Source organism: Phocoena sinus, chromosome 12, assembly GCF_008692025.1.
Source record: "Phocoena sinus isolate mPhoSin1 chromosome 12, mPhoSin1.pri, whole genome shotgun sequence".
Lineage (NCBI taxonomy): Eukaryota > Metazoa > Chordata > Mammalia > Artiodactyla > Phocoenidae > Phocoena > Phocoena sinus.
The window spans coordinates 39,942,543-39,961,710 of record NC_045774.1 but is presented as its reverse complement, the minus strand read 5'-3'; the positions used below and the strand labels follow the sequence as shown (position 1 = coordinate 39,961,710).

At 40.1% G+C, this 19,168-nt stretch overlaps 1 protein-coding gene across 1 annotated transcript; it reads right to left on the bottom strand.

The window, feature by feature from the left end:
- Positions 1-14,628: 14,628 nt before the first annotated feature.
- Positions 14,629-14,931, bottom strand: LOC116763289 (60S acidic ribosomal protein P1-like). The gene has a single exon (XM_032650861.1). It carries the CDS (start codon positions 14,929-14,931, stop codon positions 14,629-14,631), a length of 303 nt encoding a protein of 100 aa, XP_032506752.1.
- Between the last annotated feature and the right edge of the window lie 4,237 nt (positions 14,932-19,168).

Below are 19,168 nucleotides of genomic sequence, written 5' to 3'. Positions count from 1 at the left end.
GTGGTTGAGAGTCCGCCTGCCGATGCAGGGGACACGGCTTCGTGCCCCGGTCCGGGAAGATCCCACATGCCGCGGAGCGGCTGGGCCCGTGAGCCGTGGCCGCTGAGCCTGCGCATCCAGAGCATGTGCTCCGCAACGGGAGAGGCCACAACAGTGAGAGACCCGCGTACCGCAAAACAAAAAGCAAAAAACAAAAGTATATTCCACTGGAGATAGTCAGCAATGAGGAGGTGGAATGAACTTGAACGTGTAAGCAAAGGAGTAGGAGTAGGCGGAGCCAGAAAATGAAGGAAGTGTCAGCAAGCACAGGACGTGTCAACTTCTGACCCTGTTAATTTAAATTGCTAAGCAAAATAAATGCAACCCTTATCGTCAAGGCACTTCATAAAAGAAAATAAAATTAATTACCATAATATTAGGGTGATTTCTATTTTGCTGATGAAGAAACTGATGAGAAACACTAATGGCCTTTCTAAGGCTGCAGTTGAGCTTTGACAAAGCTGGGATTAAAGAAATAGCTCCCTGCCCTGTCTTCACAGGCACTTCTCTCTCTGGATCCTGCAAACCAGTACAAATGAATCATCAAGAACGTTGGCAATCTGGCTGCCACATGGAAATAAGCAAGCCGTCAGGCAGTTGGTGGTTCAGTCTGGGTAATGCACAGCGTAAATTCAGCAACACTGTCTCAGGTTAACCCAGCAGATGAATAAAACCCTGATGGGCACAAAGAGATGTTCAAAATATCTTCAGTGCCACCTCAGAAAAATTCAAAACAAAATAATGAAAGGAAAGTTGATCTGTTTGCAGCACTGCTCAGGAATTACAGGCTTTCAGTGCTGAAATCTCCCTGAGGAAAGCTGTCAATCCTAAAAAATGTACCCTGTTTTAGGAAGACTGCTTTCCGAGGCAACTTTCTGACTTGATTTATTTGAGCAGTTGGCTTTACCTTTAGGCATTTTGCTGTTAATTTGCAACATGGAAATTAAATGGTCTTGGGAGCTTCATACACATTCTTGTTTAAGAAAAACTTTGTCTTACAAAGTCATGGATTTTTCTTAAATAGACCAGACAGTTTGTAGCTGTTTGGCCACAGAGGTATTTTTTGTGGCTGTGAAAATTTCTGCTAACACAGACACACAAAGGGCACAGGGCCACGTGGTCTTGGCCAAATACACATCTCTTGCCCTCACTTTCTCTGCAGCCCCCAACTCCATACATGGATGGGACATGAATTACATTTCAGTTAGTTCCATTTCCCTTAGAGTCCAAAAAAGTTGAACATTTTGCTTGGCTTCCGTCTGAATAAGGTATTTTCAAAGCAACACATACCAGATCTCACATAAACTGTCATTTACCCGGACTGCAGAGAGTAAAATTATCCATTAGGCAAATCACAGACACTATTAATATTTCCTTTGTTACTATTTAACGATGATTTTTTAAGAAATTCTGGTCTCCAGAAGAAAGATGGCTGAGGTTACTATAGAAGACAAGGAGAGTGTTGCCTTGTAATCTGTAATATTTTCCTAAATTAACAACCATAAGGATATCAGAAGCAAGCGGGCCTGAGCCACTGTGGTCCTGCTACGGGCTTATGAAATACGTGACCGGTCATATCATGATTTTCCCTCCACAGCTACACACCCAGTGTCAATGTGCCTTCTCTCAGAGGGCGTATTAAGCACCCATTTTAGTTCTTATTTAGAGAAGTAGATAAAGGAAGGTGGGAAAATATTTATGAAACAACCAAGAAATAGTCCTGCTGATAAGACTTGTTTCTCACTGCCGTTCTTTGTTAGCCAACATGAGACTTTGAGGCTTGTGTTCCTGTCTTTCCATTTAGAGACGCTGACTCTAGTCAGAGTAGGATCTCCCCTGGAGGAAGGCCACTTTGCACAGGCAGCAAGCAGAGTGAAGGGCTGTGGACTCTAGAGTCAGCTGCTTTGCCTGGGGCGCAGGCTGTGGGTGCAAATCACACTGCGTTAATACCCTGTGTTGGTGAATAGAGAAGCTGCAAGAAAGAAAGGGTAGGGAAAAACCCACAGGAGTGTAATACCTGCATCCACTGATACTTGGGCTCATCAAACGTCGGCGGTGTTCATTGAAGGATGCCAGGAAGTACTCGCTGACCAATGTTTTCCATACTGACCCCAAATCAGAGATTTAATTTAGTGTTTCTTGAAGGCCTTTTGGCGTGTGCTAGTCACCAACTAAAATACAAACAGCTATGGGAAGGCGAGGGGGTGCACCTCTTAGGAGGAATTTACATGGCAATGGAAAATGGCCCCCTGTAAGAAGGAAACAAAAATGAGGCTCCCAGAATCACAGAGAGGGGGTAGAAAGAAGTGGTAGAACCCCTAAGGTACCATATCTGCTTTTGCCCAGGAAAGCTATGTCCAGAACAAGTGGCAAGCTTTCAACAGATGACAAGAGATTGAGCTATCCATCATCTAGACCAGGCTTTCACTCGCTTAAGTGAAAGCCTGAACAATTTCATAGAAGAAACAAGGCACTGAAACTGGAAGAAAGAAAAAATACTACAGTGAGAGAGGGTATAATTTTTCACATTTTCATTAATTTGGAAAGATGGAGGCTAATAATGTCTTTATATAGTCTAGAAATAGAAAAGCCCTGAAAAACATTTCAACAGAGATGTCTATCAAAATAATCAACATGGTAGATCTAAATACCAACCCTAAGAGAGCTGATATATTCAGTTTGCTCTTAATAGCACCTGCTGATAGGAAGAAGCATGCTGATCTACTCTAAAACCAAGTACACATATAAATATTTAATCCTATAGTAGGTACTTGACCCCTCCTTCAATTTCTATGTGAATTATAATATGAAAATAATACAAATAGGAATTTCAATCTTATATTTCAAGGCCGGATCCAGTGATACTTCATCCTTTACTCTTTCTCATATGTTCTCAACTTGATTGAGTAACTGCTACCTCTGCACTTCTTGACGATCAGCTGTGCCTTTGTTATAGTACTTGTTCAGTTTGTATTATAGTCAGGGGCTTGTATGTTGCCTTCCCCCTTCAGACTACAAGTTCTTTGAGGGCAGAGGACTTATTCAACTCTTCTCTCTTTAGTCTCATTGTTTTTAATGCGGTGCTCTACAACAAATAAGTGCTCAATAAATTGTTGTCAGATTGTATTTATATATTGAATTTTATCACTTAAAGTAGATAGCATCTAGACCATCTAAAAGAATTTTAAAATTACAATCCCTTGGGTTTATGCAGTATGTCTTCTCTAATACCAAACTTGGACCATCTCAACTAATTTCTTTGGGTCTCCGTAATAAAAAATAGACTTTGTTCTTCTCAAGCTTAGCTATAGAAACTAAAACACAGCAGTGAAAACCAAATGTTTCAAAGAAGATTAGTGACAGAAGGGTCAAGTATATGTCAGAAACAGCATCCTGGGGCTTCCCTGGTGGCACAGTGGTTGAGAGTCCGCCTGCTGATGCAGGGGACACGAGTTGGTGCCCTGGTCCAGGAGGATCCCACATGCCGCGGAGCGGCTGGGCCCATGGGCCAGGGCCACTGAGCCTGCGCGTCCGGAGCCTGTGCTCCGCGGCGGGAGAGGTCACAACGGTGAGAGGCCCGCGTACCGCAAAAACAAACAAACAAACAAACAAACAAACAAAAAAAGAAACAGCATCCTGAAGTCCTTCTCAATGGTGTATACAAAAGCCCGAGTTGAGGTTTACCTAGATGCTTTTAAACGTCTCAGGTCTCACATTCTCTAAATTATTAAGTAGCAAATATGCTACTTGAGTAATAGCTCATTGATAATTGATGTTCAACACATATAGTAGTATAAGAAAGTATACAAGTGTCACTCACCTCTCACTCTTCAGAAGAGCTATAGCTACAGCCATTAGATCTTAAGGGCTAAGGCTCAGAGAGCTACTCAGAACTTTGGGCGAAATTAAGTAGGAAGGAAAGATGGCCAAGAGGAGCATGATTATGGACAACTTTCTTTCCTTATATTTTTTTCTTCGAATTTTGTTTTCTGAAAAACGGTTATTGGCTTCCTTAATAATTCTTACTTTTGAAAAGTAGATGGAAAAGGGTAATATAAAATGTAACACACTGAACATGACTATTAAACAGAATTTAGATACTGTCAATGCCAGTATGAAACAGCTTAAGTTTTTAGGAAAAAATAAACTTTATAAAAGGTCTAAGGACTGCTTATTTTTGTGGGGTCAACTCCATTGCCCACCTTTTTCTGGTATCATATACTGTTGCTTTATTCCTGGGGTTAGGGCTTTATGCATTTTACTTAGTTATTTAACAAACAGTTTAGTGCTGCCTATGAGTGTCAGGCACTGTTCTAAACACTTTACAAAATTAATTCAGTATCTATTAACAACCCCAAAGACAGATGGTATTTTATCTCAGTGTCAGAAAGAATTGAGGCATGATGAGATCACATAATTTACCCAAGGTTATCCACCTCAAGAAGAATGAAGCTGCGAAATGAGGCATCATTAGTAACTAAGTTTTGTCCTATGAACTCTCACCTCCTTCAAGAAGTGTGCTTAACAGAGGCTGATAATTCCTCTACCTCGTTGTGCTGTCTCTCCGCTTAAACACTTACCCTTCACAGTAGCCCAAAAAAGTGTTATTAATACTTTTAACTTTCAGTCTGACTGCTTGCTCTTTGTCCTTTGTTGATATATATCAAATGAATCAGACTGACACTTCCTAGAAGAAAGTGCTATTTCTGCGTAACTTTCACTATGTCGTGTCCATCCTGTTCGTGAAAAAGATCACTTCGTAAACTCATCTGGAGATTAAAAAGGAATTCAACAAACACTTATCAAGCAAGTGTTAGATGTGATGCACTACCATTAAGCATGGAAATGATGGCAGACTCCTTGCCCTTCGTGCTAGCACATGCTAATAGAAGATATGAGCACAAGGCAGCAAGATAGATGGCTATCCCTTTGCCGTGAAGGGCTGCAACGCTCTCCCCTGAGGTAGCCCAGCGGGAACCTTTGTTTCTGCCGGGAGCCAGCCGCTCCCTGAATGATGGTATTTCAGGCTTGCGATGCCTGGAATATGTTGCTTAGTGGGAGGCAAGCATCTTGTCTTCTGCTCCCATTTGGCAAGGACACCTCATTATGTAAGACGGCCACTGTTTATCTGCACCATATTTATGGTTTCTACAAGGGTTATTCTAAGGTTTGGCAGATACGAAGGAATATTTTATAAAGCACGGCTTGTAGTGGGCAAGACCTCAAATGAAATTTCTGGAGTATATCTAAAGTACCTTTAGATGATTCATTCTAAGGTGATTTAATGCCTCTCTCCCTACCCCACCCCCTCTCTGTTGGTCATATTCATCAGACTGAGATGAGAAATAAACTCTTTAGGACAGGGTACTATTATTACATTGTCATTCCTAAGTTTAAAAAAATCAAGTACATTCAGTGGCCCCTTGAAACCTAAAGAATATCTATGTTTATCTCATCTTTCGCAAGTATTTCTAAAACGTTGGAGTCAGAGCAGCACTTAACCTTTGAAAGTCCTCTCTTCACCGCTCAACCTGAATCCCATAATATCGTTTTCAACGGCTTGCCCTTAACACCGTGATGCTTATGAATGGGAGATTTCATAAAGGTATCTTTGGGGAGATGCGGTGAGGTGCCAAGGGTCTACTAAGAATTAGTTCTTTATTCAAAGGTTATTATTTTGTTGTTAGCTTCATTGGACATTTATATCCAACCGTCGCTACATAAATCTGGAAATTAATAAAAGAGAACCTCAACACAAAAGAGCGATCACTTTACATGTCTTTGTTCTAAAGTTGATTTAACATCCCTGAGTATATAAGAACCATTTTATGAGCAGACAGCTTCTATGGTCTATTCCCCATGCCACCTAGTGTATTTTGTAGTTTAACATACATCTGATTTAGATTGTCTCCACCTGATTAAACATCTTACAAAAAAAAAAAAAAGCAGTGCTCTTCAGTTCCAGTCTAGGAAAGTAAATATTTCCATTTAAAGGGATTGCAGCATATGAAAATAAGTAAGTTTTAGAAGTCCAATCAATTTCTTGGTGCTCTCTGCAAGCTTGTCATAAAATAGAGGTCAGTCTGTCAGAATTTATTAGAAATTGCCAAGCCCTTTAATCTGTGATAAAATAAAGGGACAAAAAGCCAAATTTACCATACACATGTGTGTTTTTGAAAACTGTGCAATAAATCTTCCATTTTATAAGTAAAATCACAATTTAAATATTTCCAAAAAGCTCCCCTCTCTGGAGAAATAATGTGGTCAACACTCTTGTAAAGAATCACCTTTTGAGGTACCTATCTTGTAAGATTATATTTTAGCAGAGTAGATTAAACTTGTAGTACAAAGGTTTATTAATTTGCAATCACTTAAAACAAAGCAATAAACAATAAATGATATGAGTTTGCAACAACACAACGTATGTCTACAAAGTAATTGTTTTCCTTTATGAAAGAAAAAGAAAAAAAGACTGGTGAATATTTGCAGTTGACTCTTCAAGGCACAGTTATCAATAAGCCAAGAAGGCTAGAGGATTATTTTAGGCGGTGTAAGCAAAATCCTGGTTCAAGAGATTGCTTTAGTCTACTGATACTGTAGACTTGGCATGCTCACAGTCTTTGTTTGCATAGCTGTCTCCCCAAATAAAATTATAAATGCTGGGCTTCCCCGGTGGCGCAGTGGTTGAGAGTCCGCCTGCCAATGCAGGGGACACGGGTTTGTGCCCCGGTCCAGGAAGATCCCACATGCCACGGAGTGGCTGGGCCCGTGAGCCATGGCCGCTGAGCCTGCGTATCCGGAGCCTGTGCTCCGCAACGGGAGAGGCCACAGCAGTGAGAGGCCCGCGTACCGCAAAAAAAAAAAAAAAAAAAAAAATTATAAATGGCTTTCACATGTGTGGTGTCTCATGAAAACACTTGCCAACACTTAGTGGAATTGTAAACCTTATTCTCAGCCTGATTTCCTTTTTTCCTCTTTATTGTCCCTCTTCACTCTCAATTTTTCTTCTTATTACATTAGTGTTTTTCTTCTTGTAGGTAAATAAAAGGGAAACATAGGTAGTATCTTAGGATGAAAACAATTCTCAAGAACTGAGTTAGACTAACCTAATGGTAGATGGAACAAAATCTAGTGTCTTGATTTTTATGTCCTTTCAAAATTTACCCTATTTATATCATAATTTATCTATCTATCTATCTACCTATCTATTTATCTATATCTGCTATTTTAGAAGAATTGTCTTGGTACTTCCCCAGAGGTCCAGTGGTTAAGATTCTGCCTTCCAGTGCAGTGGGCATGGGTTCAATCCCTGGTCGGGGAACTAAGATCTCACATGCCACGCAGTGTGGAAAAAACAAAAATTGCTTTATAAGTGCTTTTTTGTTGTTTGTTTTGCACAAACAACTTTAGATCTGATGCAATTCTGTCAAATTCTAAGGTCCTAGCCCAACAAGATCAGTTAACCATTTATTGTATTATGTATACTGCATTTTCTCTTGCCAAACTTTGTACTTGTGAATAGAGATACCAAATCAATATGGCATATACTTCACATTTTGTGGGAGCTCAATCTAATGGGAGGTGGAAGTGGAGGTGAGGACAAAAACTATAAATAGATAACTATATCACAATATAGCAATCACACATACAAACATTAATAAAAGGAGTTGGTGGGGATATAAGGCAAACTGACAGCTTATAGATGCACAAGTAATTAAGACATATTAATCAATATTACATGTTCAAGGCAGAAGGAAGGGAATTTTGTTTATTTATTTTTTTTGCGGTACGCGGGCCTCTAACTGTTGTGACCTCTCCCGTTGCGGAGCACAGCCTCCGGACGCGCAGGCTCAGCGGCCATGGCTCACGGGCCTAGCCGCTCCGCGGCATGTGGGATCTTCCCGGACCGGGGCATGAACCCATGTCCCTTGCATTGGCAGGCAGACTCTCAACCACTGCGCCACCAGGGAAGCTCGGGAATTTTATATTATGAAAATCCAAAAGCCATTTTGGGTTTCGGTATCCGCAGGAGTCCGGGAACCAACCCCCTGTGGATACTGAGGGGTAGCTGTATTCAGTGTAGGTAAGGCCTTTATTATACATTTATTATAGCCCAGTTTTGGGTTTAACAGCTTAAGTGAGATTTAGAGACTCGAATGAGATGTAAAGAGAAAACAAATATAGGTACTTTCAAATATGAGAAAATCTGTTTCATCAGAAATACTTATCTAAATTGCAGTTATTTGTACTGGAGAAAGGACTAGTACATGAAGGAATATATGTAATTTAAAAATATATGGAAATGAATGAATATGTGTAATTTTTAAATATATGAACATGTATATTATAAAAAAACAGTTCTCTTTAATATAATTGCAACAGAGAAAAGAAACCTTTTTAGAAGGGTGCAGAGGAAGTTTATGCTAGTCATTAGGAAAACTGGTACAGTGTGAGAGTTGCGAGTGACTGGAGAAACCCAATAAGAATAATCAAAGGCAAGAAATAGTCTAGGGATTTGCATTCCTCTAATGATTAGTGATGTTGAACATCATTTCATGTGTTTGTTGGCAATCGGTATATCTTCTTTGGAGAAATGTCTATTTAGGTCTTCCACCCATTTTTGGATTGGGTTGGGTTTTTTTTGATATTGAGCTGCATGAGCTGCAAATCAAAACCACAATGATGTATCACCTCACACCGGTCAGAATGGCCATCATCAAAAAATCTGCAAACAATAAATGCTGGAGAGGGTGTGGAGAAAAGGGAACCCTCTTGCACTGTCGGTGGGAATGTAAATTGTTACAGCCATACAGTATGCAGTTGTAGTTTAAAAACTACAAATAGAACTACCATGTGACCCAGAAAACCCACTACTGGGCATATACCCTGAGAAAACCACAATTCAATAAGAGATGTGTACCACAATGTTCATGGCAGCACTATTTACAATAGCCTGGACATGGAAGCAACATGTGTCCATTGATAGATGAATGGATAAAGAAGATGTGGGGGCTTCCCTGGTGGCACAGTGGTTGAGAGTCCGCCTGCTGATGCAGGGGACACGAGTTCGTGCCCCGGTCTGGGAGGATCCCACATGCAGTGGAGCGGCTGGGCCCGTGAGCCATGGCCTCTGAGCCTGCGCGTCCGGAACCGGTGTTCTGCAACGGGAGAGACCACAACAGGGAGAGGCCTGTGTACCGCAAAAAAAAAAAGATGTGACACATATATACAATGGAATATTACTCGACCATAAAAAGAAATGAAATTGAGTTATTTGTAGTGAGTTGGATGGACCTAGAGTCTGTCATGCAGGGTGAAGTAAGTCAGAAAGAGAAAAACAAATACAATATGCTAACACATATATATGGAATCTAAAAAAAAATGGTTCTGATGAACCTAAGGGCAGGAGAGGAATAAGGACGCAGACATAGAGAATGAACTTGAGGACATGGGGAGGGGGAAGGGTAAAGCTGGGACAAAGTGAGAGAGTGGCATTGACATATATACACTACCAAATGTAAAATAGATAGCTAGTGGGAAGCAGCTGCATAGCACAGGGAGATCAACTCGGTGCTTTGTGACCACCTAGAGGGGTGGGATGGGGAGGGTGGGAGGGAGGGAGACGCAAGAGGGAAGAGATATGGGGATATATGTATATGTATAGCTGATTCACTTTGTTATAAGCAGAAACTAGCGCAACATTGTAAAGCAGTTATACTCCAATAAAGATGTTAAACCAAAAAAAAAAAGAAAGAAAGAAAGAAAGAAATAGTCCAGGGAGAAAAGGCTAAAATAACAACGCTGTTTCAGCTGGAGGAGAGAAAGCTACATTTTGGTTCACATGACTAAAGAGACCTGAGGACAGCTCATCTATTGCCCTGTCCCTTCCTCCCTGCCAATTTCAGTGTTACTATAATATAAATATAATGAAACAATTCTGTGCTGAGTCCAGATGTATCCCATTTAGACAGAATGACTTAAGGATTCCATGTTCTGTGTTTTCCCCAATGACAGAAAAGTGGGAGCTGGGGCTGAGGAAAGCAGTTTCATTTGAGCTTTAGGGAGACATTCAATGTGTCTCGGTGATGATGAAGTTATAGTTCTGTCCATATGTTTTCTCTTTTTATACCAGACCTGGGAGGGATGGGGCAGACTAGAGAGGCCTGGCGGTGGTTGAGCAGGAAAGTGGGTTACTCTTGATGTTCCTAAATTCTTTCAATTCCTCATTGGCTCTTTTCCCACAGCAAGGGATTAGCCTGGCTTATGTTGAGAAAATAGCAGGTCTCAGAAGAGGATGTGTCCTTACTTAAAACGGACTCAATAAAAGTTTTTTGGATTTACAAAAAATGAAATATTTTGGTAATGGGTAGTCATTTTCCACATCTCAAGAGACAGAAAATACTAAGTCTACTGAAGAAAGTTATGTAATGTCAGATGAGAACTTTCTATGTCTGAGGACTGTGAGAAAACAGAAATAAATTTATGAGATATTGTAAAATCTATTTTTCAAGAAACATGAGTGATTAAAATAAAAGAAAAATCTACTTAAGATGCTATAAATCGGTCCTCATACAAATTACTTACAAATTACTGAAGTTTGCTGAGTAATGTCAATGCTCTAAGTGGGGCTGGGTCCAAGGTGGTGGCAAACTGGAGACCCCCTGCCCCATCTTACAGAGTTGGATGGGGATCACTCAGCATCTGGGTTTGGGGCCCTGAAGGAATGCTGGCTCAGGAAACTGAAACCTGAAATGTGAAGCCTGTAAATCTGAATTTTTATTTGAAATTCGGATTAAAAAATAAAATTAGAATAAAAACCAGAAGTGGGTCAAACTAAAGGTATTTGCTGGGGTCAAGTCTAGTTTGCGAAGCTACACATTTGTGATTTCTGGTGAAGACTGAGTAGTACCTGGTCCCTCATAAGTTTTGCAGCCAGATATGTTTCCACAATCAACAACTCTCTAAAGTTGTCAATATCTTTACAAGTCATTAGCACTAGGGTTTTTTTTCCTCTTGTGATTGAACTATGCTGGGGAAGAAAGGGAAGAGAAGTTTGGTACCAGCTTTCTCAGAACTGGACCAGTTTTCCTTCACAGGTGCATTATGCCATGGCATCAAAGCAGAAATCCTGGGGGGAAGGTGAGCAACTGGGGTCCTAACACCGGGGAGTGAACTGAGTCCTACCTTAGAAAAATACCTGGAGAAAGTCCTGACTGCAGTCAGGTAGTTGGATTAAATGGCTCTTTAGTTCTCATTCCAGGCTTTGATTACATGGCTCTGAGCCATTTCTGGTGATATCTTTATTCTCTCTCATTACAAATATTGTCTCCTACCTTTAGAAAAGCTTTTCTTCTGCGTTTAAAAAAGAATTACTCTTTCTTCCCCCCAAAAGCCTCTAAAAGTGAATACAAAGAAACTTGCAACTCCTCCTAAATGGACAAGCCCGGTATGTTTTGTCTATGGATTTTTAAAATCATGGGATTGACTAACATTCCAGAATAATGCAAGTCTCCACCACTAAAGGTTTGATTCATACCGAAAATGTTGCCATTATTTGGGGTAATGACATATAATTACGCCTTCCGACTATGTCTCATGCTTTTCTATCAGTGATTCATGGCTGTTGTCAAAAAGCAGCTGCATATCAGAGCTTACCCAACAAACAGGGTTTTCTTGATTTATCAGATTATGCAGGTAGTTCATGTGCTTTTGTAAGAACCTGAGCTGATGCCAGCTTTCATTTATATCCACTGCAACTTGTTTTTTTTTCTCTAGAGATGCTTATGATGTTACCATAAAATGTAAGTAAGAAAAAGAAAAGGATAAGGTTGGTTTAACAGGAAACACATTCATTACTGTGTATTTCACAATGCAACACTGTAGAAGAATTCAGGTTATGGGATCTAAGATTGCTCTCCCCCATGGATTTGTATCGTATCCTAACAGGTTCTCTCATGCTTCAGAAGAGGACAGATATGTAGAGTGACTTGCTGCAGAGGAGGTGATCTTCTTAGCACTTTTGTAACTGAAGATTCTAATAGCGTGTGCCAGTTTCTCCTCACATAAACAGCTAGAATAACGGATGTCTATTCCTTGGGTAGCAAGCCAACTCATCAGATTAGTAGGAGTCAAAAACCAAAGCGAAATCCAGTGTCCTCTCCTTTCTGTGGCAGCAGCTGAGCTTCTAGAGGGGACAATAAACCAGAGGACTTGTTCCATAGAGAAAGGGTTTACTAGCTTCGATCCTTGGTGTTCAGTAAAAAGAAACGTAGATACAGTTCAGGTAACACAGACACTTTTAAAAGAGTAACTTGACTCTTCACAATTTAATGTAGTGGCATAGAGTGGGAAAAAAAAAAAAGGAAAATAATTTTGAGTTTTTCAAAAGGAATTATTCAACTTCCAAAAGTACTTTCTGACTGCTCAAAATATATCTCACAAAACACAGCTGCTTTTCAAAATTACTGTCAGGGGCAAGACAGAGGTGTTTGTTTTCCTAGATCTAGAGGTAGAAAGTAAAAAGGGCAAGAGTAGGAACTCACTTGGTTTTTCACTTGAGGGTAAAAAAAAAAAAAAGAGTTCGATCATGAAAGAGGGATCTGTTTTCCCTAGACCCTTGATAATTTCTCTCAGCTTTGGCTTGATTTTTATAATGAATAGTTTAAACCCAAATTACAAGTTTAAATTAAGAACTCTTCATCTAAAATCCTTTTATTCCTAGCAAGAAATAATTTCAGGGATTCATGTGCTGTTGAAATTACTAGCCATATATTTTATTAAGGTTAATCACAGCCACTATTAAAAGAGAGGTAATAATATATGTTTTTCTCTGCTAAGATCAGCTGGTGAAACTGTAGTTCTCACATGGTTGCAATATTCTTGCTAATTATCTAATCATCAGGACAAAGATGTACAGCACCAGGCAGGTTGAGACGGCTCCTGCTGCCGGATTCCCAATCCAAGTAAGAGCTTTGTAGACAGTATGACCTATTTATCATAAAATATGCTGAGTTATTCAAACTGCTGCCAGTTTTGAGAGCCAGTACTATTATTTCTCTGCTTGAGTAACTGCTGTTAATTGAAATGCAGACAACATCATTCTCAAGGACGGGAAACGATATTGATGAGTTTTTTCTTATAATCCTTTCTTTCATTACCCTCTAGTTGCTTATATCAACACATTTATTACTGTCATTGAGTTAATCATCACATTTCATGAACACTCAAGTATTATTTGCATAGATGAATAAAGCAAGATACTACTAAATCAGATGGTTTCATGTGAACACGCTTATTCAGTGACATAAACCAACTCCTTTGTTTCTAAGTGACCTCACTTTAGGTATGTATAGTTTGCATTGCATCCTAATAGTGAATGGATTTCTGGACAGATCTCTGAATCTCTCATAGTCTTACTTTAGAGCTTCTTTTTTGTCTCATGGGAACAAAACTTTGTTGGCGAAGTGATTCTCAAACAGTGTACGTACGAATAGCCTGAGAAGTGTGTCAACATGCAGATTCCAAGGCCCCTACGCTGATCCAATAGATCTGTGTTGGGGCCCAGGGGCTGGTTATCTTCGCACACATCCCAGGTATTTCTGATACAGGTAGCTCACAGACAGTATCTACTTTGACTAAAGGATCCTTGAAAATACCAAAGAAGATAACATACATACAAGTAATTTATAAACTCAAATTTGCTATTTAGTTACAATAATGACACAAGAATACCGAACACAACAAGAATCACCTTATTTAAGACTGTATTTAGGGAGTCTATACTTTTTAAGGTCTTGCTGAACAGAGAGAAGTCTTATAGGGAACATGTGGGAACTCTTGGTTTGGAAAAACCTTCTCATAAACAATCAGAAAGTAATTGAATGTGTGGGAGATTGAGAAGTGTATTCCTCCAAGTATTTCCAGGAATAGACTCACGTAATGTTTATATACTTAGTGGGAGAGTGTTATTGGGAAGCTGGACTGTGATATGTGATCGTGACCTTCAGCTGGGAAAAACAAGAGGTAAGTTGAAGTCTGTGACATTAAACTTTCCTTTCTCTTTCCCGGGCCTCAGGCACAATGTAACTCCAGCTTCTTCTTTTAATCTACCTGTGCTCTATAGCACAGGTTAGTTTGCATGTGCCCCAAATTCACATGCTGAAGCCTAACCCTGAGTTTGATGGTATTAGGAGGTGGGGCTACTGGGAGGTGATTAGGTAATGAAGGTGGCGCCCTCATGAATGGGATAACGGCCCGCAGAAAAGATACCCTAGAGAGCTCCCTTCCCCTACTTCTGTCATGTCACAGCAATAACGCAGCTGTCTATGAACAAGGAGGTGAGTCCTGGCCAGACACTGAATCTATTGGTGACTTGGTCGTGGACTTCTCAGCCTCCAGAACTATGAGAAATAAATTTCTGTTGTTTATAAGCCACCCAGTCTATGGTATTCTTTTTTCTTTTCTTTTCTTTTTTAAGGATTTGACACATTTTATTTGAATTTGTAGCAATATATCAAGTTGTTTTGCTGCATAAATATTTTGACTTCTTTCAGTTTGTTTTTATCTTTTCCAAAAGGTGGTTTTAAAACTTCACATTTCACCTATGGATCTCTCCTTATCATTTTTAGCTGGGGCAGCAGTGGTGAAGAGGGCAGGACCACTTGCTGGTGCAGCACCAGCCGCTGGGGCAGGTCCACCAGTCCCGACATTGCAGATGAGGCTCCCGATGTTGACATTGGCCAGAGCCTTTGCAAACAAGCCTGCGCAGAAAGGTTCAGCATTTATACCAGCTGCTTTAATCAGGGCATTGATCTTATCCTCTGTGACCGTCACCTCATCGTCGTGCAGGATGAGGGCCGAGTAGATGCAGGTGAGCTTGGAGACGGAGGCCATGGTGCGGGCGAGGGCTGGGCAAGGGCTACTGGGCGCGGTGCTAGTCGCCAGATGCAGGATGAGGGCCTCACCCCAAAGTGGCCTTACCTTCCTCGGAGGAACAGAGAGCCTTAGCGGCAGCTGAGGAAAGGGTAGTCTGTGGTATTCTGTTACAGCAGTCAGAACAGACTAAGACAACCTCCTTGATAGTAATGCACGTTCCTTAGGAGAACGGCCTTTGGAACAGCAGGGAATTCATATTTCACTGTGAGCTGCCAGCCATACCATAATTTTGGCATATAGAACCTGTAGCAGAAGTATTAGTAACCATGACCGTCATTGCGCACACATGGAAACAGCATCTTTGGATAACTTCAAGTTATTCAAATAAGCCTTGAAAGTAGAGAGAAATTGATTGTAATAACCAGAAATATAAAACCTACTGAGTATAAAATTTCATTCCTAGAAAGAAGAAAAATAAAAATATAAGGGGTAAATCTTTATCAATTTTGCTTTTGCCTTCAAGAACTAAAATTTGTGGTACTTTGCACCATTATGATGATTTTACAGTCATCTAAAACGTTTAAGACTTTGCTTTTAGTGAAAAATTTGAATTGGGATGTTGACCTACCTTAATTTATTTTTGGTGCAGATTCACATTATATTAAAGGAAATACATGCTAAATTTTAGTTAAATTCAGGTTTAGCACATCTGTACACCAGATGATGAGCTTGTACACAAAAGTCACTTGGACTTTTCTTTTAAGAAATAAAAATGACAATTTGCTAAAAGACATGCAGAATTATCAAATAAGACAGATGGTCTTTGATGCAGTTTTCTTTGGATGAAACGTAACCACCATGACAGTCAATAGTGTACGCTGAGACAGTTTGGGAAGTGTTGTCCAACCACATGTGAAAATAAGCCTGGCATCCCAGACACGGAGATCCATCTTTCAGTGGAGAAATACTCTCCTTCCTCTAGAAGTGTTGCCTAATTCTTGCCATCTTGTCTTTATTAGCCTGAACAGAGCTTGAGGTTTAATTTTCAACCAATCTTTGATTACTCTTCAGTGTTCCTTTTCTGGAATAGGCTTAAAGGTATATTATGGGGTGAAAGTGCTCCATCATTGTAAATCAAACTACTAACTTCCTAAAACTGCTTGATTTTATTTTTCTGCACTTAATTTTTAAAGAGAAAAGGCATATAATGACAATGCAATCTCAGATGGTGAATATTCTTTTTTTTTTTTTTGCTCACGTGGCATGCAGGATCTTAGTTCTCTGACCAGGGATTGAACCTGTGCCCCATGCCTCCTGCAGTGGAAGCATAGAGTCTTAACTACTGAACCACCAGGGAAGTCCCAGATGGTGAATATTTTTTAAGAAGTAATTTCCTGGGCATATTCTTGGGTCACTTGCAGATCCAGCCCACCTCCTACAACTAAGAAAATGGCATTAAAATTACTGCAAGAGACTATTGTTATTTGACATAGTTCAAAATCAGGAATCATTGTGAAAAGTTTGTCTTTAATTTCTCGAATCTTTGAAACCAAGGATCTTGTCTCCCATTTACCCCATCTTTTCTTTTTTTTTTTCTTTTTTTATTGTGTACCCAAATATTTATTTATCTTAGTGGATTTTTTGAAAGAATAAAATACACTTCCGGCCTTTAAGAAATGTAGATTTTAGGTGGATATTTAAAGCATATTAATAAAATAACCAAAGGATAATACCAGAATAAAAGTATATAGATGAACTAATTATCCATATTTTTTAGGAATGATGAACTTTTTTTTTATTAGAGTATATGGTAGTTGATTTACAATGTTGTGTTACCTTCTGCTGTGCAGCAAATTGAATCCATTACACATATACATATATCCACTCTTTTTTAGATTCTTTTCCCATATAGGTCATTACAGAATATTGAGCAAAGTTGCCTGTGCTGTACAGTAGGACCTTATTAGTTATCTATTTTATTTATAGTAGTGTGTATATGTCAATCCCAATCTCCCAATTTATCCCTCCCCCACTTTGCCCCCTGGTATCACTGCCGTGGCCCGGGGTTCAATCCCTGGTTGGGGAACTGAGATCCCACAAGCTGTGCAGGGCGGCCAAAAAAAAGAAAAAAATCTCTCCCATCTTTTCTAAAGCCTTTCAGAGGGCTGTACGTATAAGGAAACACTCTGATTATCTGGCAACCAGGCTTTTGGCATTCAGGAGTATCAATCAGAGAAGCTGGGACACTAGGAAATTAAACATATAAAATAAAAGATTTATTGTAGGGATTTGATCTCATAATATAATTGTGGGAGCTGTTGTTTCTGTGTCTGGCACTGGAGGCTGAAGTTCATATGGCAAGCAGTCGAGAGGGGTGTATGAACGTGAAGTGGGAAAAGCAAGGAAAAGCCAGAGCTTGTGAAGCTAAGCCAGAAACCACAAGGACGGGAACTCCTGTCAGTGTCTCTTGGCCTCCAAACTTCCAGCTTCTAGGAGGGGACCATTTTGCAAGAGAAACCAAAGCCCTTCTCCTGGGAGCTAAACATGCACTTGGCTCAGAAGTGAGAGAAGCTGAATCAGAAGATCCAGCAGGAGCTGGAAATGCTGAGGGCCCGCCCATGCAGCCTCCTGCCAATGTTGCAAATCAGTAGATAAGCAGTGATGTGTGTGAGATGCAGCACTGCCTTGTTCCCTGCACCAACTGCTTGAGGAATATGTTTGCTTTTTCATTTCCACCTTCCAAATCTTGTGCAAGATGTTCCTTTTGGCCCATGTTAACTATGAACTATGCAGGGAAGGGAGTTCTAAGTACTGAAGTTTCAGCTTTATTAAATTAGCGTAATACGAATCCACCATAGTTTAACCTTGGTTAACTTGCCATCCAAATACACCTTTTTAAACCACACTTAACTTCCAAGTAATGACAATAGGAGAAACTTACTTCCACCTAACATAAAACAACTATCCTTTATACAACTGGAAACACACTAATATCCCCCCTATAAAGATATAAAATCCTTTATCTCGCAATGATTTTCATTTCTCTTCTAACTGAATCACATTTCCTCTTTGATATAAAGTAACTTAAATATTGAGCTATAATGTTAACTAGTATTCATTCCCAAAGGTTCTATGCTCTATGCAGTCCTGCTTGTATTGGACTTTTTTTAATCTCCTTGGAGGTAAAATGAGTCATCTCAGGAAATCTACACCCCAGACATACTATTCTCTCCCCGCACTGCATAGTAGTAACTCAATTTCCCCTTGATTTTAGGATCAGGCATGTTATCTGTTACCTGTTGATTCTTTGATTTAAGAAGTATGAAAGAGGTGTGGTGACAGTCTCATTTCCAGTTTAATGGAACTACTGCTGTGTCCCACTGGTAGAAGACTTCCCCCCCTTGGTAATTTCCCCTAGACCAACAGAGCTCAGAGTACAAGAACAGGAAGCAAACATTTTATTAGTGATCACTAGTAGTAATCATTAGAGCAGCCACTTCCTTGTATACTGCTTGAGTCCCAGAGCCCTAAATCCTGCCTAGAGGAGAAACAGTATCATATACTTGTCTCTGAATGAGGGTATGTACCCCATTCCAGAAGTCACGGCAGTTCTGCAAGGTGTGGCCGCCTAGCTGGTACCATAATTAAGTCTTCAAAAGTCTATTCCACTATTTGTTCAGCCTTCCATTTCACGATGACAGGGAAGATGGAAAAACCGGTGAATTCAACAGTCATAAACCCATCAACAGATTTCATAGGCTGTAAAATGAGTTTCTTGGTTAGAACAATGCTGAGAATAAGATATTTTGTATGTTAGAAGATGATAGTTTTGGCATAAGAATTGTGGGGAAGGAAACAAATTTATATACAGTACAAGTGTTTACTCCAGTGAGAACAAAGCACTATACCTTCCATGACAGAGGTGGTTTTATGCAGTTAATCTATCACTAGGGAATTTCCTGGCCGTCCAGTGGTTAGGACTCTGCGATTCCACTGCTGGGCCCCGGTTTGATCCCTGGTTGGGGAACTAAGATCCTGCAAGCCTGGCTGATTCTGTTCCCTCCCCTCCCACCCCCAAATGAATGGTGCCATATTGGAGACTCCATGTTGGTCTGTGCTGCTGTCAGATTGGGCATTCAGTGGCTGTAATCAGATCACCATAAGTGAGGGAAATCCATGCTGCTGTGGCTATGTATAACTTCCATCCTTGCTTCCATTAGTACTTTTTCAGGAGCCTATCGGTCAAGTGTAGGGA

Bases quoted from the DNA above. Each gene is read 5' to 3' on its own strand.
- LOC116763289 (XM_032650861.1), bottom strand. From the start codon at position 14,931: ATGGCCTCCGTCTCCAAGCTCACCTGCATCTACTCGGCCCTCATCCTG.